Raw genomic sequence first — 25,014 nt, forward strand, 5'->3', positions numbered from 1 at the left:
GATCCCGCTAGAAACCTGTCAGGAATGAATCTCTCACCCACGAGCGTAGTGCTAATGATCCGCGGAAGAAGGGTCCAATTACTCACGGAAGCGCCTCAAAAGGCGTCTGCCTCGTCCTATTCATTAATACCGAGTGTTCACGCACAGGCTGAGCAGGCAACGCCCATAAAGTCACAATTTTCTAGTCATAGATCCAGTTCACCAGAACTCAGACCTGCTGATCCACACATAAAGTGCAGGATCTGCTTAACTTGTGAATCACTCCCAGTGATTCAAAGGCGTCTAGACCAGCAGCGTTCGGACAGGAAGCAGCGCGTTACGACCCTTCATCTGGCAGCGCCTCGTGCCAATGCGGACGAGGGGCGCATTATGACTGACACAGGTTTTCCCCTTAACATCAGCACGTGTTTCAGATCGGGTGCTGCTGGTTTTTCACATGGTGGCACGTTGAAGTACTTCACTTTGTTGATCATTCCATTATTTACCTAATGAGTCCTCGAAGGGGACGCTTTGCCCTTATTGGAAACCACTGAATTAATGTTAATCAACATTATGGTGGATCATTTGTGGTGAAAGGCTCATGCGATCATCTGCTGATGAACCAGTCGTACTGTTTTCCTTTTCCACATCTTGATGTTGGCCGCAGCACGTTTGAGTGAATGACTCACATAAGGTGTCAGCATCGGACACACCTGTCAACTCCCACAGAGCAAATAGTTCAAGATTACAAAAAAACGCACCCAATGACAGGACGCAACCGGGTTCAGGCTTCTGTCCGTACAGTGAACGCCTGTTTACAATGGTAACCGCACTGTAAACACAAATGGAAACACTATTTCAACCAAAAATATCCCAATTACATGTATTCTGATAAATTATTATTAATCTATGGAGCAATGAGAAAAATTTTGTTATTTGTTATGTTGTTTGGGTCATTTAAGCAAAAAAAACACCAAATTCTTTCCCTAAAAGTGCAAATGAAAGTGACTTTGGTGACAAAGTGAGTAAAGGAGACTTTTATGAAGCGACAGTGTAATACAAAAAATCAAAACAAGTTCCTGGTTTACCACAGTCTGACTTCATACTGCTAGACTTTCTCCTTATTTGGCTTCTTCTGTTCCTGAATCAGTTAAAAAAGTGTCAGTGTGTTTCATGACTATTACAGAGAATTATTCTCTTGTGCTGCAAACCAAAACCCTGCGCCAGACGCTCCTCGGGCTGAATCACGGCACCACATGTGCAGCCGTGACACAGATGAACAGGAGCCTGTGATGAGACGCCGTGGGCTCCACTGAGGCCTCTTTTGTTACAGAGTCATGGAAATGACTCCCCACCGACCCCCCAGAAACAGCCAAACACGGCGCTTTTGGTGATGACTGGTGCAGTCTGAGATATTTTGAAAGTGTCCTCTCACTGCAGCAGGACTCCACGCGTGGCCTGGAGTCTCCTCTGCTCTGTTTCTGCTGAGTCACACCCTGTAACAACGGGCGGTGAAGTCACTGAGCAAAGTCTGACCTGAAGGTACGTCAACCTGCTGAACAAGCGCTGCTGCGAGGCCTCACGGACATGTGGACTTCATTACCTGCTAGAAAGTGAGCTGGTGCGTTTGGCAAACGGGAGCTGGAGTCAGAAACCCCGCAGTCGCTGCCTGAACCCAGACTGATTCACTGATTCATTGTCCTGAACGTCCTGACTGACTTCCTATGCAAACATAAGCTCAGCATTCATTAATATTGGATCAAATTTCATGTCATGAAAATCTGAAATTAAAAAAAACTTCTGGAATAGAACTTAATCCCCTTTCTCTATTATTATGGTCATCTCATGTGTATTATTAAAGTTATATTAAAGTTATTAATAACTTAAATATTATTTTTACAAAATTTTAAAAGTCAAAATTAAAATTAAAATTAAAATTAAAATTAAAATTAAAATTAAAATTAAAATTAAAATTAAAATTAAAATTAAAATTAAAATTCATCCATCCATGAATGGATTAAGATTTAAATTTAAATTTAAATTAAGTAGTGTATAAAACCCCTACTATTAAAAAAAATTAATATATTTTTTTCATTTTTGGAGTCTCAGTTTCTAAATGAGCTGAGTCACCATTTACCTTTTTTGAATCATAACTTCTAAGAAAAAAGAAAAAACCTCTACAAAAAAGATCTTATATCTTATAAGATCTTTTTAAAAAAAATACTAAATATCTGTTATATGGTTGTGCTTATTTTGTGAGGAACAAACAAGATCTAAATTTATTATTATAAATAGGAAAATAATGCAAAATAAAAAAAAACACACCATAATATCTTTAATCTTAAAAATGTTGTTTATTAAAGGTAGATGTCAAGAAACCTCATACGCATGTCAACAGTAACACAAAGCTGGTGGAGGTTTAACCTAATCAATCCTAGTGATTCTATTGGGTCACTGGAGTTGTTAATGTGGGTGCTGGTTGTGTACTGTAACTGACTTTATCCACTTAACATACTGTTGTGTAATTTATCCTACAGAAACATTCTCTACTGATTTCACATTGTATTGAAATAAAAAAAATCTTATCTCTGCAAAGTCGTCATGATTATAAAGTACAAACGAGTATTATGTAAAGTAATACACTTACACTGCACAACTCAAATGACCGAGCACAAGCTACTGCTTTAAAGTAGAAATCTAACAGTGCATCTAGACTTGTTGAAGTCTAGACTAAAAACGCCTTGATGTGGCTTGAATTAGTGCTACACAAGCTTCATCCTACACACTGAGAAAGACTCACCACTCGTCCTCATGTCCATCCAGAAGCGTCTAAATAATTCTAGTGCTCATAATTGGCATGTGTGAGATCTGCTGCTGTTCCACCAGTGATGAGTCGGCTCGACTCACTGCAGCTGCTCCCAGCGCGGACGCACACGGGCCGGAGCTGCTTCCAGCGAAGTCTGGGAATGCTTGGAAACCTGAAATGTACCTGGGAGAAAAGATCAAAGATGCTGTTATGGGTAATTATATGGGATCTGGAAAGTCCTGGTGCACAATGTGTAGACAGGCAGTTTCTCCTGAAAATGTTCTCAAAGTGAATCGATGACTGAGAAGTGTGGGAAACTATGACGAAACACCTATTGTAGGTCACAGTTCGCAGGAAGCACCTGGGGGATTCTGTGTTTCCCTGGAAATGATGAGCCTCCAGCGGCCTTCCTTAGAGGAATTCTGCGCTTGTCTTATCAGGAAGCATTTTCACCCACATCAGTTGTGTCCCTTTCCAAAACCCACACTTCGCCGGTGTCTTGAGCGGATCCTGCAGCAGATCCAACACGTCACAAAGCTCCATGTTGAGTAAGTGCCTCCACTTTTGCCCTCCAGCCGCCTCTGGGGCTTCAGTGGTGCGATCTAAGAATCTAGAGATACTGTAAATGCTGAAAAGTCTGTAGTGAGTCAATGTTGAATCACAGATGCAGTCGGAGACTGGAATCCTACATCTCCTACAACAACATTATTATGATCCTAACACACTAATCCGTCCTGACCTGTCTGTGTAAAAACAGTCGTTCCGGGTCCTTTGGGGGAACCACCTAAGTCTGACTCATGCTGTGTGTTTCCAGTTAATTTAAGGGAACTAGAACAGTCTAAATATAAACTAGACACTGGTTGGAAAACAACCACATAAAATACTACGGAAAAGCAAAGGTTGTGTCATTCAATAGAAACCAGCTTGAAGAAGTGGGTGGATAAATTAGACGAGGTTTGCGTCACTGTTGCTCGTGTCACGTTATAGTGTCAAGACGTGGCCACAAGAGGGCGACACACTCCACGACTCATCCAGTCGACGCAGGAGGGAAAAGGTTAAGAATAGGTTGGATTTATTACAAAAAAGAATTATTAGTTGATATCAAATATTCATTCCACACGTAGTAATATTAAACAAACCAACACTTGTTTGCATATTTGAATTATCATCTTTATTAGTTTTATTATATACTTTCATTTTATTCTGTGTTTTTACAGAGACAGGTTTCTTTTACACATATAGATTATATGGTTAATTTGTATCTGTATATATGTACACTTTAAATAAATCTTACATCAACACCAAGAAAATAAAACATTTACAGTGCAAGAATGTTCATGAGTGGTCGACTTTTACTGTCGCTTACCCTGGTAAACCACGATTGAAGCTAAATATGCGAAATTCATTTGATTATTTTCTTTGTTTCCTTAACTTTGATGGTCTCACACACGTGTGTGCACTCACAGGGACGAGTTAAATGGCCAATGTGCACAGGAGAACTTCACGATGCACATGAGTGATGAGTGAATCCACGCGACTGGATTCAGCAATGATGAACTGGTTTAACGTAGTGATTTCAGTTTATACTTTTATTTTGGAAACTATGAAGGCAGCAGCGCTAAAGTCTAAGTTCGCCTGGAGGAGGCATTAAAGTAAATAAAGCCCTTGTTTTCCTGCCAGTAACTGATCAGACGTGTTCAGATTCACATGCACCACAAAAATCCTGATTATTCTAAAAATAGATGCTACTATGTGACTTTTTCTCCAACACGGTAGCAGTGTGATATTAAAGGGCCACAGCATTGTGGGTTTTTTCCATCCGCCGTAAAAAAAAAAAAAAAAAAACTCAATGAAAATCAACAAAAGAGTTAATGGTTGCAAAAAATGGGATTTCTGTCCATTTACAAAGAAAAACCAACGAGTTCTTGGTGCTTCTCTCGGAATGGATGCATAAGAGTGAACATACTGTATAGAGTTTGTCTAAGCTCAGCTGTACAGTCAGTGGGTAACCAGCCCAATCAGTGCATGCATTTGTTCAACACACATTCAGAGAATCTATATACTATTCATTTACAGTTAGTTCCTACGAAGCTGCTGTACAGGTAGGGTTGAGGTACGGGGGTCGTGGGCGAGCGTCAGGCTTAGTCAACTTCTAATGGGGGGGGGGGGGGGGGGGGGGGTGAACAGGCAGGAGGAGCATGGCCACGACACACAGGATATTGCTGTTAAATCAGTGGTTGCACAGTCTATGCAGCTTAAAGAGAGACCGCGAGTACAGTGTCTATTATAAAACACAAATTTGGTTTTCGCAGTTAAATGCAAAATACTGGTAGTATAAACACGACGGGTTAATTAGGTGTGAGAGACCGATGTGCGACGACAGACTGCACACATGCACACGAAAGCACCTCGGGTTAGAAAAGAAACCGCACGGCCTGACAGATACGGCTGAGCACACGCGATGTCGTCTACGCACGGCGCTGTGCAGTAAGAACGTCTATGAAACAGAGTTGGAAAAGTCTACATTTGGTCAACACCCGCTTATACGTCGATGGGGATTATTCGCCTCCAAGCGCATGGTTTCATGCAGGTGACTCCTTGAATCTACGACGGAGCCCCAGGAGCTGGACTAGTTCTACTGCACTGACTAAACGCTGCTGCGTCTCACGTTTTCTTCATGGAGCGTTCATGGGGCTGACGTTTCGCGGGTGTCGACGCTGGCGCTAAACGTCCTCTCCTCGTCCGTCGGTGCTCGTGAAGCATGAAAAACTGTACAATCAGAACCTCAGTGTGTCCAGAGGCAAAGAAAAGGGCCCTACGCCTACTAACACTGCTGCAGGACATCTAATGCGGCTGTTTGTCGTCAGGGCTCCAGAGACTCAGACACTGAACGCGACATTCAGCTGTGACAGCGACACAGGGAACCTTAAACCCACTCGGGCCAAGATCAATTAGCAAAAAGTTGAAAAGAAAAAAGACATGAGTCCATCTGGCCAGCGTCCGACAGGAGCTCAGAGAAAAACGTCCACCCGCAGCTTTCGCTCCTGCAGACGGTCGTTCTCCTCACCTGCACCCGGCGGTGTCTCCATTCCAGCTCATCTAGTGACACTATAGCATGCATAATGGTTATCTAACCCCAAACCCCCATTACCGCACAATTAATGATCATATTAAATGAAATCCACGCATATTAGGCCCATGTGAAGCCAGACAAGTCCTGGGTTAATGGCTCGCTTTTATAAGATCCACTCGTCCGGCTCTGCTCATTTTTCTTTTATTCTCGGGTTGAAGCATCACAGGGGTCAGGGGAGCGTGATGGCAGAAGACAAGGGTGGTGTCAGCGGCGATGAAGCAGAGGAAATGCGCCCCCGGCGGCCGTCAGACGGACACCGGGCAGGTGATGACCTTGTCCTCCAGCATGACGCTGACCACCACGAAGACGAAGTACAGCAGGAACATGATGAAGCCCAGCAGCTTGCTCATGCGCCACTTGCAGGCGGCGATGGAGATGATGACGAAGAGGAGCATGAGGAAGAGCAGCACGATGGCGCAGAACAGGCCGTTGGAGCTGACGGTCACCGGCTCCAGACCCCGGAACAGGGACCAGAGGAGCCAGGGGAAGGGCAGCCTGCAAACAAACGAATGATATAAAGAGTTAAAGGTTTGTCTGGGTCTTGTATGCGTCATACACAGACAGCAGACGTACCCCACAGTGATGTCAAAGATGTTGGATCCCACGGAGCTGGACACAGCCATGTCACCAAGCCCCTTGCGTGCAACAATAACGCTGGTGATGAGGTCAGGGATGGAGGTTCCAGCTGCTAATATAGTCAGACCCATAATCTCCTCTGTAATCCCAATGGTCTCTCCAACCTGCGTGAAAAGAAAAAAATCCAAGCTTTGGGGTAAATAAAACCTAATCTTTTGTTCCAGCTATTTTTAATTTCCCTGTGATGCCGCGGAGCTGATGGAGGTGACAAACCTCCAGCTCCAGACAGCAGTAATTGTTTATGAGTGGGTGGATTAAAGAAGCCGGTTTCATTTTAAATGTCAAGGATGGGAAATTGAGAATAAACGCGGCGGCTTCTTGCCTTTGTTTTTGGACAAGGATTATGTGAGTTTGAAAGCGTTATTGCGGCAGCTGGACTGGAGCCAGGATCACGTAACGTTCAGCTGTGTGTGTGTGTGTGTGTGTGTGGGGGGGGGGATACCTGGTGGGCCCACCACACCATTAGGTATGAGAATCCTGCGATCCAGGAGATGGCTCCCAGGAAGGTGATGGGGAAGAACTTCTTGGACGACTGAAACAGAAGAAGGGTTGAAGAGGCTTAGCTGTAGGTCCAGACTCGTCTAGTGGATGCTGCGTTTCCCCGTCCACCCCGTCTGCAGAGCACGCACCGCTTTCCTGACATCAGGCAGCGTCAGCCACAGCGGGAGGACGATGGGCATGATGAAGAGGTAGGTGAAGCGCTTGCGGCAGGATTCCGGCCAGGACAGGCTCAGAGGCTGGTCCTCCTCCTCCTCCTCCTCGGCCTGAGGGGAAACCATTAGGAAATATTTATCAGGAGAAACAACTGTTTATTTGTAGCTGTCACATGAGGGCGTGCACCTAATTTAATCTTCCATTTGGGGATAAATGTCGGGCGACGCGTTCGCGTGCAAAGAAATTCATTAGAATCCCAGCGAGTCCCTGGGCTTGACTGGCCTCATCTGGATACGCTTCTCCATGGCAACCGTCCCGAGAGGCAGCGCTGAAACGAGCACTTCAGCGCAGAGAGGACGGAGTCTGAAGTCTGGTGGCGGTGCCAGGCTCAAGGGCCCTGCCTCTCAGGGCTCATGGCTGCAGCCTGATTGGACCAGGAAACAGTGTCTGCCTCTACAACACTAACACTCCAGCCTGCTACTAGTGCATTCGTTATTACAGCAGCGCTTTCTAATCACGTCGCGGGTCCCTTTGTCTCCAATTACCAGCAGCCGTGGGGACTTCAGGGGACAGGTCCTTACATGTAGATCTGAGCACACACACTGATTGCTCTCCTGCCCCTTTGGGAACGATGCTAGCGAGGCTTAAAAAAGCAGAAGGGTGCAGGTGGCACATGCAGGACAGATGTTACTGACAGATGCTGCTGAGGAAGGCATCATTTCTACATGAAAGTCCCATCAGCCTTAATGACCTCGGCTGAGCGTGACTGAGAAGGAGGCAGAACTCTTCAAACATGGCTGCTGCATGAATCATGAATCGTGCATCACATGGAGCTCATCCTGCTGAGGCAGCGACTGCCGCTCAACGCTGCCTGGTAACCTTGGCGATCAGAGGCGCAAACAAAAGGCAGCGCGTGGATCGCTTCTGAGTAGAATAGTGATTACGCCTCGTCTGTCGGCTGCGCCGCTTCTCGTTAGACGGCCCAAAACGACAGCGCGAGGCTTTGTGGAGCTTTCCAGACAAGTCCAGTGCTTTTCAAGGAGGCCTCTGTTCCTGTGTTGATGCCAGAGCTGCCAAATACGTCACTACGCCGCAGTTTCTGTGCTGCGCTTTGATGGATATGTGCTCCCACAGCGCAGGTGTTCCCTTGGTGCCCAAATGCCAGGTCCTCGGGGGCCCCTCCCGCCCCGCGGCGCCTCGGCTGGCAGCGCCGCCACCTCCGAGCTTAAAGGCACTGACTTTTAGCAGGCACCGCGGAGCCGCGAGGGGAAGCGTGACATTTGAGCTTTTTTTCCTCATGCCGGAGGGAACCGAGCGCGCTGCCCTCTGGTACGATGCAAGGATACGAGAGCTAGAAGCAGTTAAAGCATGCTCACCAGCCTTATAAAGTGCTGAGTTAAACCTATGAGTTGATCTGAAGCTATAGGTTTGAAGTAGAAACTTTAAAAATGATGATTTCTTGTTGACGATGAGCACACAGATACTCAGTTCATCGGTTTTTACTTCCTGCAGCTCAGTCATTTCATGTATTCGTTTCAGTTGTGATAGAATACGTAAAATGAGTCATAAGATCCTGTCGGTTGTGACTTAAAGAAGTGATTAGACGCTTTACAGCCTCATAAATATTCAAAATGTGTGCTGAAAGTAGAAAATCCTCAATATGTTTTTGTAAAAGGACAATTTGTTGAGTCACTGACTGAATGTGCTCGTAATTCTTTATACAAAATGAAACATGATAGAATTAGCATCAGCTGCATGTTCGCTAACCATTCATATAGTGTGTGCTTTGACTGGCTGGCTGATTCTGAGCCTCTCAGCACAGTCCTCTAGTGTTTAAACAAGATATGAGCCAAGAAGCTGCTGCAGGTATTTTTTTGACCTTAACCGTCCCCTTGTTTCCCCGTCGTGGCTGCCAAGCATCCAGGAGGAATTGAACAATTAGCAAGACGGGGCCTCTGGCAGTATACGAAGGTGTGAGCTGTTCCCAGCTACTTCCTGGCTACCACAGACAGGCGCACGGTGGGACAACCTGCTAAAAATAGCAGCATGTGTGAATTAGGAAGGCCAATAATCGCTCAGCTCCTCCAACGTCGGTGAATCACCACCTGCAAGAGGTGTTTCTGTATCCAATCTATCAGGTTTCAAGGGTATGATGTCTGAAGGAGGATGCGCTGGTGCGGCTGTTACAGCATTAGGGGAGAAATGACACTTTCATCAGTATTATTAAACCGAAAGTAAGAAATGACACATATCTGGAATCATGTTGCACAGTGTTTTAGCAGTCCAGTGATCCATGGCTGCTGCTGAAAGGCTGTAGACCGTGTCATTTTAATCCTGTTGGATGTTTGGGAAGGTGATTACCACAAACGTAATAAGGTCAGACATTAAGATATTACAAATCATACAATATAGATCTGTGTGTCTTGTGGTGCACCCCAAGGCTTTGTCCTAGTCCCCATTGAACTGTCGGCACCAGGTTGAAGAATCAACACACTACACAGCTGACACTCCACACAACTGCCACTGAGTTTGTTGTCTCTTTAGTTGTTATGCTAGGAGCTCTGAAGAAGCTCTCTGTGAAGAACCTCCACTTAGACCCTGGAAACAAACCAGGACTTTCTCATGGTGAGGTCTCACCATTGCCCTGAAAGCTGTTCAGAGTTGACAAATTTCAACACTTAATGCCAGTAGCAAAAATAAATTCTTTTTATATTTATTTATATTTAAAAGACCCACAGCACATGGTTCTATCACAACTCTTTCCAATTACTGGAAGTCCCTTCATGTGGGAGTCAATCAGTCCTGTAGACTCCTTGGTGCCAAGAAGAGCCACCGTACTTTTGTTTAAACTCTGCATGAGTCGCTTTGACCTGTGTGACCCGTCTCCTCCACACCCAGAACCCTCAGATCCCCCAATCAGTTACTTCCCTTTGTTCCTTGGGCTCAGTCAGTCCATCCAAAACAGGTGTACGAGCCTTCTCTTGTTGTGCCCAGCCTCTCTGCCAGGAATCTATTACTGCTTTAAAACTCAGCCCACCTTTAAAAATCTGCCTTTCAGTCTCTTTAAATTTTAATGTCACCATAAAATTGCTTCATCTCGCCTGTTATAGCCGTATTTATGTACCTGTGTTTTTAATTTTTAAACTGCATTCCAGATTTTCCTCTGTGAAGCACTTTGGTCAACTCAGACGTGTGCTCTAAAAATACCTGTTCAGTTTGGCCTGATTTGACTTGTGCTTCCATCATTACATGAAGAATGGTCCAAGTTCTACAGCTTTTTTTAGGAAAACATATTCCTCTAGGATGTTTTCGTTCTTTTTATCTTAAGATGACAGGCAGGAGAAAAACTTCTGGAGGTTACGCTTGGTCAGGGTTAATGTAATGACCGGCGCTCCCAGCTGTTCCACATGCTTCCATCTCAGTGTGGAACTTGGACGCACTGCCCTCGTACCCCACGACCGTCTGCTGGCCCGGCTGACTGCTGCGTCCCACCCTCATCACTCACGCCGGCCCCACTGCTGCTGGTGCCACATCCTCCAGCGCCGGCGTCCTGGCGGCGCATCAAACGCGCGTGCACGCGTGTATGTGTGTGAGCGCGTCGGCTTCGAGCGCCCAGCGGTGGCGAGCAGCAGGTGAGTGAGGAGCGTGATTACAGAACTCAGTGGGAGTAGGCGGGTCTTTGGCAGGTCTGGCTGAAGATGGAGGAACTTCCCTGAGTGCATGCTGGGAAATTATCAGCAGTAGTGACCTGTGCCATAGCTGGAGCAACCTTTGCATCAATCACACTCAAGGTGGAACACAGGCACCGATGAGAGGTGTAAAATATTGACAAATGTCTCTTTAACTTTGATACTGCTGCCTTTTCATCACACAACCCAGCTAGTTAACAAGCAGTATTATAAACAGTGCAGTTTGCAGTTTGTCATGTGTATAAATATACGGGTACTCACCGCCTCTCCCTCCTGCCCTGCTGTGCCATTCATGGGTGGTGGCACCTCCACTTCCACACTGGAGCTGTTTGGAAGGTTCTTGTCTGCGTGAAGTTTTAAGAATAATGACAGTGAAACGCACTGAGAGGAGCACCAGCTGTTATTGCCTCAAATAGACATCGAGGTGTTAGTTGTTGTGACGTGGAGGGAGGTGAGCAATGGCAGGTTCAAGGTTAACCCTTTAGGCCCAAACTACGGAAAAACACCCTGCTTCAACACACACTGAAGTGTGACACACTGAGCGCTACTATAATTTGGCTCAACACAACTGTAGGTGTGGAGATGGAGATTCACCATTGTTTGCTAGTGACCCACTTCCCTTCATCAGAGGCCAGACACAAAGTATAAAGAGCTGGAAGCCATGTAATCAGATCACAATCTGTAATTGCCTTTATTCCAAGGCTGGTGGTGACACCTGAGACTCGTCTTGCCCATCGTCCAACACATGACATCAGTCCATCGCACGTATCCAACAACAACAAACAAGAGGCTCATCAAGATGCGTGACGGCCGAAGAGTAAACTACGCTGTGATGATTACCAGTCATGCACTTTTATTGAGATGCTAATATGTTAACGCTGCGCTGTTAGCATAATTTTACATTGTTAAAAAATATCTACGTCGGCTTTGATTCTGCTGCTCTGTCTACTCCCAGTGATGAAAGCGCTTCCTCTGGCCCCTTGTTTATCCTTTGGTCCAGCGCTCTTTGAAGTGGAAAAACATCTAAATTACACTTGGCAGTGACTGTGATTGATTCAAATACAGCTTGAAGACAACACGTAGAATCAGTCTGGCAGTTCTTGATAATGTCACGCTTGCTTAACTTCAGATTTGTAGCCCATGGAGAAGTTTACCTCAAAATTATAGAAGGAACATACCAAATTGATCTTTGTGATTAATACGCTGGAAATGAATAAAGAATGATTTTACATTTGGAAAGAAGTTTAGAGAAGATTCATGTGTCCCCAATATTTCTAAGCAAACTTTGGAGACAGCAGCCAATAAACAAATTGATGAATGTAGAATGAAGCCTCCTGCTGCTAAAACCATGGCCAACCATCACGCTACAGATCTGGATTGACTAAGACGGGTCGGGCTACTTTGAAAAGCTGCTCTCACCAGAAATGCAACTCTAAAGAGGAAGCTCTACGTTGATTCTCCGTAGCAACAGAAAGCGTCCAGGCTGCTACTAGAGACAGCGAGACGACAGCAGTTGCAACAAGCGTGAGTTTCTTGAAGAGAGTGCATGTACGTGTGCATGAGTGGCCGGCCCTCAGTCCACACCTTCCACTGAACATGTCAGGAGCAATGTGACGAAGGAAATCCAGCAGCGACGACTGCAGCTAAAGTCTTACTTCCAGCAAGACTGAGTAAAATTGTTACTATCACAATATAATAATAAGCTAAAGCGGAGGTACAGTGCTGCAGCCTCTTGTCATCTGAATAATGTTCAATGGAAGTTTTTGGAATTGAGTTTGTGCTTGCAACAAACTCAAACCAACCAAAGGAACATAAATCATCCAAGGCCTTTTACCTGAACAGCTGGCTACTCCATTGGCCTTCTCACTGTCCTCCACCTGGCATTTTTTCTTAGCAATCTTGTGAAGGATAGACGCCTTCTCTCGAAATTTGCCTGCAAGAGAATCGCCACAGGTGTTAAATAACGACAAAACGCTGCAGGAGGCAGCATCTTCAAAGCCCCTTGGCCTTGCGTCGGTCAGAGCTCCTTGGCCGTCACCTTTGACCCCGGACAGGCCACATTAGGGCGGTGGCTTCACACAAATCTGCAGTAAGTGTGACATAACGTATCATATACTGATGACTCTGCAATGTCCTGGTTCTGGGTGGAGGCTACGCCAGCAGGATGTCAGGTACACTTCTCAAATCGGAGACTAGCACAAAACGTCTGGGAAAAGCTTCACAGCAGTTAGAACATGGCTTGTATCACTAGCATCTGCATTTGAGCTGGATGCACTGTCCTGCCTGCATTTAGGTACAAGAACTTCGAGAACCTAAACAATGTGTAAAATCATCGCTTCAGTTTTGCTGATGACATTTATCGACTCCATATCGTCGGTCATGCTGAGACGCTGATGTGACCCAACAGACCGTATTGAATCCAGTCATCGGCTGAACATGACCTTGGGGGCTTACATAAGCAGCGGCCTCTTATTATAAATAATGGCTCACGCAACTCGTTTCCGCCTGTGTCGTAATGACCCGCGATGACTGACCACTGACTTCCCACCAGATCCCCAAGGCCTGAAGTCCCCCAACAACAACAGCACAACAACAAACAACAGTTTAATAGAGACGAGGAGAAGTCAGATTGAGACGCAGCCATCATGTGGTGCAGGTTTCACTGTTGATATGAGCATACGTTGATATTTGACGAAGGTCGGAGTAGTCAGAGTAGCTCGGGGGGCGTTTTTATTCAAAACCAGCCTCTGTCGCAACTACTTTCGGATCATTAGATGTGCTGTCATGAATCCTCATTTAATGTCCCCGGCCTCCTGTGCGTGTCAGTCATCGCATGCATGCCCTGCCTGGTCCCAATCAGCCCGCTACGGTCGATTGGAAAGATTTTTGTCCTTTTCATTTTAAGAGGGCACGGCTGATTTGTCGGTGGCTGACGCGGCCGCGCATCGATACATACTCCACCCAGCCATGTCAACACCGTCTGTGACCTTCTGGCAAAATCATTAGTCAAGCCAAGTCACTGCCATCCCTCCTCCTGACTCCTCACACCCGACATTTCTCCATCGCTTCGGCTTTTCGCACTCATCTATCTTCACCAAACACCATCTTCCTCTCACTTTGTCTTTTGGGTGTTTGGCAACGCGCGGCCCCTTCCCACGTCTCCCTCTCCCTGTCAGTCTTGCAAGAACACACATGCACACGCAGACACACACATACGCATCCTGTACGTTTTTACAAGACACCATCCCAAGCTCCGCTGCTTGACTTTCACCTTAGGCAATAACTGACACCCGTGTTGCGTATGGTGTTAGGTCTGATTATGCAAACATGGGCGTGCGATGATCTCTGCTTGAGTGTACAAGTAGCAGGGTTGGGCCTCTCGCTGTAATTATTCAATGGAAATTCTTTGATGCCAAAATCAACCCCAGTGTGAGGGTTGGAATAATAGCTGTAGACTACTGCCCCATATCGCTATGTTAATGAATGACAGCAGACATCAGGGAATAAAAATAAACATGACAAGACAAGCAGCTTTAGTTAAGACTACTGTGATTTAACCCAGACCTGCACCCTTTGCACCAACTGAGATGATATCACTTCTATGACGTAAAAATTAGCATCAGATTTTACTGCAAACATCATCATGAGAAAGAAAAAAGGGCAAAGCTTATTTACTAATTAAGAATAAATCTATTGTAATTAAAGGCTGGTTATTTAGTGTCTGCAGGAGAAAACATGGTTCGTGCACTTTTACAACCACCCAATTTGCATAATGATGCAGAGACTGGCCCTTCCTTCGCCATGTTACACAGCTCATTTTCCCTGTCAGCGCTGCCTCTTACGCAACCACGGGGCGGATGAGTCACCCCGGTTTGCCAAATTCAGCATCTTTCGTCTTACGCGTGTGCACCCGCTGCTGGTGCAAGTAGAACCCAAAGTGAGCGCCGAGGTGATGCATCGCTCAGCGACACAGATGGGGCCGGGGGACAATAAGAAGAGATGAAAACGAGTGTTTGCTTCTAGGGCAGGTGTGTGTGTGTGTGTGTGTGTGTGTGTGTGTGTGTGTGTGTGTGTGTGTGTGTGTGTGTGTGTGTGTGTGTGTGTGTGTGTGTTTATGAGGAGAAGAAGCGCTGGGTTTGTCACAGAATCAAATAAATTGCTAAATTAAAAAACGGAATAAAAATCCATAAAAACACTGAACACAGTAACAAGCCACACGTATGTACGATAAATGTTCTCCAAATAAAACGTTCAAATGACAATAAAAAGTACGAAAACGGCACGAGCACCATGATTTGCACTTATGTCAGTGAAATCTCAGAGAGGTTGTTGAAACGTCAACTCAAAAGTGTGCGAGCTGTATGTCACAAGCAAACAAAAGAATGGGAACGAGGTGCTTTCCATGAATAAAGGTGAAGGGACAAACCAAGAGGGATGACGGCAGCTGACGCAAATGTTCAAGTAGTGAAAACGTTCAGGCTTACCTTCCTCAGTCATTGAGTGATAATATTTTAGCTTTCCATAAGTCCCAAGCTCTACAACATCACAGCAAAAGGCAAGGGTAAGGCAACGAACACACAGAGAAAAGGAAAAGAGTGAACATGACAGAACAAGACAGGTCGGCTGCTTCTGTAGAACACACTGTACAAACACAGGAGGGGACACAGGAAGGAGCGTCTCTCTGAGTCGGCACTGCACCGGTGCAAAACAAATGAAATGCATCACCACCACCGAGTCTGAGGAGTCTGCCATAGTAGAAGAGTTAAGAAGAGAGGGAGGGGGGGGCGATCGATGCGCCGCCGACACAACAACAGGCGCTTTGTACAATGATGTGTTAAAAACAAACACAACAGTTAAATTAGAGTTTACTGGGTCGACATGCAACAAAGAGCATGAGTCCTCTTCTCCTCACAGGCCCGACGGTCCGGCCACTCGTTCCCACAGTGTAACCCGAACAATTCATTGGATTCCCTTACTGTAGCAGTTCTTTGTGCCACCGTAAACAGGCGGTCAGCACATCTGCATGATGAATTAGACAGGAGTTCAAAGCTGCAGCAACAGCTGAACAGAAGACGCCGGACCACGGGACTCGCCCTCCCACGCCGCACTCTTCTGCCTGCTTCAACAATAAATAACTAATGACTTCAGGACTTTTTAGCATTGCTCTCGTCTGTCTACGTTTGAGAAGTATGGTGTTATTCTGTCCACAACGAAATAAAAGGACTCTACGCTGCATCAGCGGCACAATGTGTGTCACCAAAACCTGTGCATTAAATCGTTACTGTATTCTAATATGTGACGTTAAACCTGTAATTCCCATAATCCTCTTCGGTAAATCACTGCCTCCACTCCACGAAGTCTAACTGCATCACAATGAGCATTTCTTCTGTGCGATGTGACAATTGCAAGAGAAACTTGGGCGAGTGCATCACCAACCGTTTGCATATCTTGAGACCACTCGACTCGCGGAGAGCATGCTGGTGAAACCAAACACTCTCCGCTCCGGCTGAATCACTGCCTCATCTCTGTAATTCCTGCTAAGTGGATGGACCTCGCTGATCATGTGGAGGCAGAATAATGAGCACCTTTACGGCTTAAAAGCTTCTCGGACAAACTTTCCTGTGTGATGCTATGCAACTGTTCCCTGTAGTTCAGCCATCATTTGTCTGCTCTGCACTTGAATCATGTTTGGTCATTTGTGTGAACTGGCCCTTTTCCGTCCACTACAGCACATGGTTCATGTAGTAGGTGTACAGTAGAGTAAGTACTGTGCATGTCCTCAGGCCCACATGCACTCACACGGAATCCAACAGAGCCCGACAGTGGGCGACCACTCCACTCGCATGTGAGAGGATTATGGTGTGAATCTCATGCCAAATGTGAGACTTGGCAGCCCTGCAAACACAGTCTAATGAGATGAACACGCATCCCATCGCGGCGTGTCGTGCTGATCTGCTGCACTTTCAGAGAAGCGCCTCGGCCCCGTGTGATTAGGTGATTTGGGTTTGAAGTGCACCATCGCTCGGCCGCCCCCCGACTCTGAGCCGCTCTGAGGGCAATTAACCCACGGCGCACGCTTGTCTCTTTGCCCTCTGCAGCCCCACAGAGGGAGGGGGCTCGTGTTGTTTACCAGGGGCCATCTTGTCCTTGTGGCGCGACCTCCAAACCTCTGGTGAGCCGCGCATGCCTGCTGCGTCTGCTGGGGGTTGGGGTGTCAGGGAAACTCACAGTCTGTGCCGGAGCGGAGAGGCTTTTAACATTGATCCTCTCCCCCCGCCGGCGCGGGGGGGCTCAGAGGGGGCGGAAGGGGCTGTGACGCCTGTGTGCTGTATGACTGCGTTCGCAGGGATGATGGGTGCCTGGTTACGTAACACACAGGACGTGAAGTCATCTAGCAAAACTAAATTATGGGGACAAGTTTTAGGGCGGTATCTGCTAGAGGTACTCTGAACAATGGAAGTGAAGTCACTCCTTTCAGCTTTCCCCGTCAGGGGTCGCCACAGCGAATCACTCGCATGATGGGCAGGTTTTTACGCCGGATGCCCTTCCTGACGCAACCCCTCTCTGAGGGGGTTGAACCCACAACCTGGGCAACAGGAGTGCAAAGCGCCACAGCCGGCACAAACAATGGAAACATCAGGTAGTAAAGATAAACGGGATAATTGAACGAAAGCAAATGGCACAGAATGTCAGCTCTTTACATATAAACATGAATAGAAATCATATTGGCCAAGTGGTTCTGTGGGAGGGTGGTGACAGTGGGTGCGTTATCGAATTATAGAGATCAATGTGGGCCTGGATCATCGCACAGACAGGACTGCAGGGAGGGCAGGAGAAGCACCAGATGAATAGATTAGCCTCTCACTGGTGCCACATACAACAGAGGTCAAGACCCGCTTCTCAAAATGAGGAACAGATCAACTTTTGTTTACGGCCTCTTATTGTGAAGTGGAGAGAAACCCATCCTGCCTCGCCTCACCCGTCTCACCTCCCCACGCCTTACCCTTGTGACCTTCTCCCTCTCCTCAAGGCTGCAAAAGAGGGAGTCAGCGAATGTGTCCCACTCTGAGCGGCCACGTGACGAGCAGCTCTGTCGCTGCATCATCCCCCACGCAGCGGCGATGCTCATACGGACGCTGATCGTTGTTCAAAGCGAGTGCAACTGCAGCTCTGGATGTGCATTTAGTCACCACCGAGCTCAGGCCCCGGGCGACAAATCTTATTGAAGGGCTTGAGCCGAAGCCATGCGCACAGCCTGAATCTGAAGGCTTGTCTCCGTCAGCCTGGGTGAGTTCAGACGGCAGAGTGAGAGCCGCCCCGCCCTCCCCCCTCCCGTCTCTCTCTGCAGTTCAATATTTGATGCTCCTCCTAAGTGATATTGTTTGTATCTCCACACTGATGGGAAGGATCCAGAACTAACTGTCCCAGAGTATTGCAATGCCAAGTATTTCTGAACAGACTCTAAAGGCTTATTAAGCATCTACTTCTTTCAAGGAGCATGTGAATACTTTAATTGCCAATAGTCTGGTGAGAACAGCTAATTGCAAAAGGCCATTAATTGCTCTGTCAAGCTCCTATTGACTCCAAGTCCTGACGAAGGGCATGTGAAAAGGGCTGAGGAAAGAGCAGACGCCTAGTCTCCGTCCTCCCACTGCACACATTCATAAACCAAGCACCGAGCTGTCAAGTTGAGAGAATTAGGTCATGATACTCCATCTCCCTCCTGAAACACGTGTCTATGTCTGCAGGGCGAACACGCCTCACAGACATCCCATAAAACACCCAAACCTCTAACTCTGGGCCTCCACGGGTTTGCAGAAGGAGTTAAGACAAAGCTAAAAGGAGTTCATAAGAGGAGAAAGAGGATTAGGGACAATGGGGAGGGGGGGGGGGGCGATGCAGAAATGGTCACAGAGGGATTCCAGGAAGAATACATCCACAGAAGCGAATGAATTATTTGCAGGAGAGTCTGCAGGGATGGACAGTACAGAGTTGACATACAGCACAGCGGCGCCGGGGACATGTATACATAGGGAACACGTCGGGCAAGAGCATTGCCTCCAGGCTGTTGGAATGAGAACAAACAGATTTTTGGGGGTATAGGAGATACAGAAATTTGAGAAATAACTCACCAGAGTCAGCAAATTCTGAGGAAACAGTAGAGGAAAAACAAATAGAAAGACAGAAACAGAGACAAGATAAATCCATTTTGTTTGATAGGAGACATTAAATCATCGATAGGCGTTATTTCAGTATGAAGGCACAAGAAGCTCATCTTCTGTCATGAATTTCATTTAGGGAAATCTGTGTTTTCCTTCTTGCTGGGAGTTGGATGAGTTGATTGAATCCACTCTCATCGATCATCATGTCAGCATTTGCATCCAGCTCTGATCAAGAAGGGAGACAATCATGTTCCCAAAATACCCCACTATTATCTTATGAGTGACACGTGCCGGAGCGCACACATACTCTGACACCCACAGAAACGAATCCTGGTTTTTCCCGCTCATAGAGTGAATATTCACGAGCTAGAAGCTGGATACAAGTGGCTTAAATGTTTGGCTAAAACACTAATTAATTTGAGTAAAAGCAGGAAAACGACCCAAACACAGTGACACTTACACACTCACTTTCTGTCAGACTATCACAGAGCTAAAAGTGTAACGAGTAAAACCGAACCCATTCCTGGCACTAAACAACGTCAGACTTCTGCTCGGAAGTGCAGGCGACTGTGTTTTGAGAGCCGTCGATGAAAAATGTATGGATGGAGTCCTGCCAGCTCCCTCAGGGCCCCGCTGAGCTACACTTAAAGCCTAAGAGCACGCAAGGACAAGCAGCGCCGGCTTTGTCTGCGATGGACGCACCTGTTCTACTAAATGCTCCTTTGTAGCAGCGTTGGTAAAATGTGGGAATGGGAACTGATAAACGCGATCCACACCAGTGCTGTCGCTGCATGTTCAATGGTTTTGATGCACAAATGGAAATTTACCAATAATAAATTCAAATGGAAGCGAGGTCTGATGTGTGCCTTTTGTTCTCAGCGTGGTAATTAATGCTGTCGTGGTGTCGTGTCTCACTGTGCTGCATTCGTTTGCAGAGACTCATCAGCCAAACGAGCGAACGCTGCGTCCTCGCGTTTCCTGCTGAAGCAGAATTTACACGTTTACACTGCGTTACATCACTTATAGGAAACGATCTCTGTTAATAGAGACCAGACCAGGTTGATTTTATGCACAATCCAGTCATACAGGTCCAGTCAGTCCACCCTCATCAATGCACTTTAAAAGCCCCTGAAAAGGCCCCATGGCCGCTAGCTCTAGCTAGCAGGGTGGAGTATGTATGACCCTCCGGTGCACGTCCACGACTGCTCATAGACACTTCCAATCCTCCAGCAGGCTATGATTTACATTTTAATCACCAAGATGGAAGGATGAATCCTCAGAGTCGGGGCGCCTTGGATTCAGTGTACGACAATGAGTCGATGCATGTTAATGGGCACTTTAAGTGTATAAATCCTCTCCTGAGCTGAGTCGCTCTGAGCTCGGCTTTCAAGGAATGTAACATTGTTTGGCGACCGCATGGCTCTGTTGGTTGTTGGCACATTTACTCTGTTTTGTTATGTGCATATAGTGAAAATGATGCTTTAAATTCAACCTACAATGATGATACACAATTCCAAGAAACCTAAAAAGAAAAAAAAATGTTCATGTTACATAATCCAGTAAGCTGGCATCCCATATTAATATTTATTTTTGGGGATTAGGTTTCATCACGTCATAAGATGTTTCTTCCACACCGAAGCTAAAAATACAAGAGGCTGATGACTAATTCTTCGAACCCTCCTCAGACCCGTTGCCCATCCGTATTAAGGCAGATTTTTCATTTTCTCTCGTATCTTTCCGATAGCGGGGACGCTACGCCTCCCCCTCGTGCATTAACATATTCATCGTCTGCGCTGAACACTGACACTGCCATTTTACATTTCCTTTAGCTAAGCTAATAGGCCTTCATCATGGATTAAAGGAAAATGATCTTCCAGCTCAGCTGTGCACTGACACAGCTCGCCTTCTCCTTAATGGACTATCTTTAAAACTGGATCTATCCAGTTTGTGAATGCACCATAGGGGCACGGAGCACATGAAGTACTCGCAAATAGAGGAGACCTGTTTTCATATGGATCCAGTAAATGATGATTAAAGGTGAAGAACGTTATATTAACTTCCTCCTTTTTGATTTTTATTGCAGGAATTACGTAATTTTCAGAGCAAAAGACAAAAGAGATGTTGAGTTTATTGCAAAATCAACCTGGAAACAGAAACATTTACGAACAGTAAACGTACAGCAGCTCCTTCCACTGTTTTACCTTCACTTAAAGGATCCAGCGTGTGAATCATGAGCTGGAAAATGCTGTTCCTCATCAGGCTGTTGTGCAGGGAGGCAGAACTACCTCCTCTCTGCAGCCGGGGCCTCGCCTGCCAAAGGAGAAACAAGGTGTCAATCAAACGCCCGACGCCCGAGATGGGGCTAATTATGTACGACATGTTTTCAAAGTCCAATAGCTGGTTCTTCAGGAGGAAAATGTGTCTGTTTAATTAAAACACTCCTCTGAAGCTATTTCTACACCGAGAGCCGGAACCGTGGCGATTTGTAAGCTCATTTATTTTACCACATAAAGGTACTTGTTCTTTGATCCTCACATGTTAATGACATTTAAGCTCCCACAGAAGGCTTCGCGTTGCTGGAACATTTGTTAATGCGTATACGATGCTCTACCAACTTCAGTCGTGCTCCTGGTCAGGATACGACTCCGTAATCCTGCTTTGCATAAACCCCCCTCGTAGCCCGGCTTCTTAAAAATATCCCATGCGTTTGTGACAGGCGTTCACAGTTAAGGTGGCGTCTGAGGCTTCTCCTCCCCAAAACAACCCCCCGTCAAGGTCACCCCCAGCAGCCGGAGCCCAACTTGAGAGCAGCGGGGAATTAGGCACCATTGCAGGTGGCAGCTGCTTGAAGTGTGTTCGCCTTCGGCTGCCCACAGGTGACACGTAGGCACAGGAGGTGTCGGCTTCTAATTCTCAGGCCCATATGGGTGTGAGTGTGAGGAGGGGGGAGGCTTGTGTGAGGTCTTGGAGATCTGGCTTCTCGGCGTGTCCCTGAAGATTTGTCCTTCTGCTGCTCGGTTTGATCGGCTTCCTTTACAATTTGGATGAAAACCAAAGCTTGCGCTAGGAGGCTCGGCGCATTGGCTCCTTCCTCGATTGTCTTGTGCGTGATGTGAAAGAGTTGCAAAAGAAAAATTAAGAAAGACACACGGGGCTTTTTTCACAAAGGGTGTCTGAGGGTTAGCGATAACGGAGTCAACACTTTGTTCATGACGAGAAAGAAGCAAGTTACGCTACCACAGCTACACAAACAGGGGGACCAACACAAAGGCAGACAGGAAGCGCCGATCCGACAGGACCTACCGACAGTTTGCCGTCATCCTCTGGTGCCCCGGGACTCGTCTTCTCATCCAACACACAGAAGAAAACATAAAAGGAGGGGGAGAGGGAGAGAAAGAGAAAAACAGGACACAGATGTGAAGCATGCTGCTCACAACCACACAGACGAAATGAAGAGACGCAGAGACACAGTTACAGAGATGGCGATGACTGACTGTGATGCGAGTGGACAAGACTTCGGGGACAGATTCCTCCCTCTGCTCTGTCTGACTACCGCTGAGCAAGAGCTGTCTACCTGTCCTCGAAAATCACTCAGAAATGTCATTTTGATTTCACTCACGTTAGTCAAGAATGTCACAAAAACACCTATCAGCGTTTTATGATGACACAAAATCAACTTTATAATTAAACAGGTTTGAGTCACCTACTGCCAAAACTCCATATGGTAAATATAAAACTAGCTAGTAGCTAGTAAGCTTAGCTTTGCACAAAGGAGGCTAGTCCATCTCACTACGGCATATTTATGAACGTGTTGCATATTATTTATTTACATGTATGTTGTTCTGCATGTTTACAACAGTAGGACTTAGTTTAATATTACAACAACTCAACTGGCTCAAACTCAAATTTTTCAATCTCCAATATTAGCTTATAGTAGTTTATTATCATTATTATTTCAGGATTATAAGTCACAGACCAAACAAATAGGGACAAGGGACCGAGTTTAAGGACAAGGACTAGTCTGACACTGTGGGACAGGACGTTAGCTTCACACAACAACCGGAAACAGAAGGAAACAGCTAACATGAGACGCACAGTAGCTCCTTTATATCGCCAAGGTGTATCACATGAGCGATAAGCTCACACCTTGTCATTTTTACAATTCTTGATAAATGCAAGAAGGAGATGATTATTACCTTCTACCTCGATAACTTGGTTTAACTCTGCTAAACTGTCTTTTACCTGGAGCTGGAACATGTTTAATCTTCTCGTCTAAAACACCGTCACTCCGTCTTGACGTGAATGGTGAGAATAACCTATAGCTTTGCTGAGCAGGTGTCGTTCCTGTCGGTTTTAATGTGCTAACTTTTGCTGGTACGTGCCAGATCACACCGACGTGACTTCAGTCCTTTAACAATCACTCGATTCTCTGCCATCAGCCTCAGCAGGCGTTTCTGGCTTCTGCAGCAGTAACTATTTTTGAAACAAAAGCTTTTCACTGAGCTGAGCGGCACTCACTCACTTTGTCTTCACAAACGTGTGTGTGTGTGTGTGTGTGTGTGTGTGTGTGTGTGTCAGTCACTTAAGGCCTCTAACACAAAGCTTTTGTTCAGATCTTAGCACCAGCTTTGTTCTGCAGCCCACAGACAGAAACGTGAAGGCACATGCTGATAAAATACACACAGACAAAAAGTGCAAAATGATCGGGTCTGAGCTTAGAAACGCACAATTTAAAGACAAGGTCAACCCAAAAAGACACTCAACTCAGATTTATAAGGTAAAAGCTTGCATGGATGATAAAATTAGATTATATTATTAAAAACATTTCATTTTTTGTGACTTTAGTTGTTTCTGCTTGATTATTATACAAAATGTAAACTAATAAAATCAAACCTCTCAGTTTCAGTTCAAAGACTGGTTTCACCTTGAGAAAAAGTCAGTGGTCGCCACTGTGTTACCGTTTCTGCTCAGCAGCTCATAATTTGCCATACATTTGGTTTGCCACAGTATAAATGCAGAATAATTACAGCAATGTGGGACCTAAAATTAAACATTTGCCAAAAAAAGGCTAAGCAGAAGCTGAGTTAATCCACAGATTTTCCACAGAGCTATTCGACTATAACCTCCTTTATTCCCCATTTCACATCTTCAGGGTAATTCCTCCGCACACTTCAAGTATAATTATTCTATTTCACTCCCTGTAACCCTCCTCAGAGGCAAGTCAGGAGGGTTAGGAGAGAACAGGTGAACGTGCCAGATAGAGATTACAGCGTAGGCCTCTCATTAAGCCAGCGTTAAATATTATGACTAATAATCACACGGGGTGATTAGTATGTTCTCTGGAGTTTGTGTGTTCTCTAATACCAGCGGATCTGCCTTCCAGTTCTTACGTAACGTCACATCAGGATCGTTCTTGGAAGCGGATCAGCTGAGAGGGATAAATGTCCCTCTGCAGCCGCATGCATGTAACAGCATGTTATGGAGAATTATCGATGAAGAGCGTGACATCATGCAAAAACACTTCCGCTTTCACCAGACTAATTGCCTGCGGCTTTAGGAGGGACTTTCGGAGGAATCTGGTGAAGGAGCTGAAAGTCCCCACATTCAGACATGAACAGTGGATTATTAAGTCTCCGCATATGCAATCTGAGAACACAAAGGAGTTCATTTCTATAGAAACTTCATTTTATTTCAAAGCTACATTTTATGTTAATTCTGAGCTTCATCTTTCAAATCATTAATATAATGTTTCATAAACACTTTCCTAAAGTTATCTACTTTAACTAACCACATACTGAAATAAACAACATCAGGTAAGTCCCCAAAACCCGAGTAACATGACTGGAAAAACATCTAATGCAGTGTTGACATCCAATAACGAGTAAACAGAAACCACAATAGTAAAATTAAACTTATCAGGAAGACAATTCTTATTTATGTATAAAGATTTTTTGG

At 45.8% G+C, this 25,014-nt stretch overlaps 1 protein-coding gene across 10 annotated transcripts in view; it reads right to left on the reverse strand.

Annotated features, from left to right (window-relative positions):
- Positions 1–3,930: 3,930 nt before the first annotated feature.
- The window catches only part of LOC114868289 (sodium/potassium/calcium exchanger 2-like), a 31,246-nt gene continuing 10,162 nt past the window's right edge, over positions 3,931–25,014 (reverse strand). For 2 of the 10 annotated variants that reach the window (XM_055513520.1, XM_055513524.1), the window contains exons 3-12: positions 22,363–22,409; positions 21,261–21,369; positions 19,030–19,044; positions 15,382–15,432; positions 12,732–12,830; positions 11,159–11,241; positions 7,184–7,318; positions 6,997–7,086; positions 6,492–6,658; positions 3,931–6,413 (exon numbers count right to left, since the gene is read on the reverse strand). In XM_055513520.1, coding sequence (XP_055369495.1) covers positions 6,164–6,413; positions 6,492–6,658; positions 6,997–7,086; positions 7,184–7,318; positions 11,159–11,241; positions 12,732–12,830; positions 15,382–15,432; positions 19,030–19,044; positions 21,261–21,369; positions 22,363–22,409 — 1,046 coding nt within the window. In that variant the 3' untranslated portion in view covers positions 3,931–6,163. The remainder of the gene's footprint in view (positions 6,414–6,491; positions 6,659–6,996; positions 7,087–7,183; positions 7,319–11,158; positions 11,242–12,731; positions 12,831–15,381; positions 15,433–19,029; positions 19,045–21,260; positions 21,370–22,362; positions 22,410–25,014) is intronic. The other 8 variants (XM_029171765.3, XM_055513533.1, XM_029171773.3 and 5 more) reach the window with 8 other exon arrangements.

The sequence above is a fragment of the Betta splendens genome, chromosome 2 (genome assembly GCF_900634795.4).
Source record: "Betta splendens chromosome 2, fBetSpl5.4, whole genome shotgun sequence".
NCBI classification, from domain to species: domain Eukaryota; kingdom Metazoa; phylum Chordata; class Actinopteri; order Anabantiformes; family Osphronemidae; genus Betta; species Betta splendens.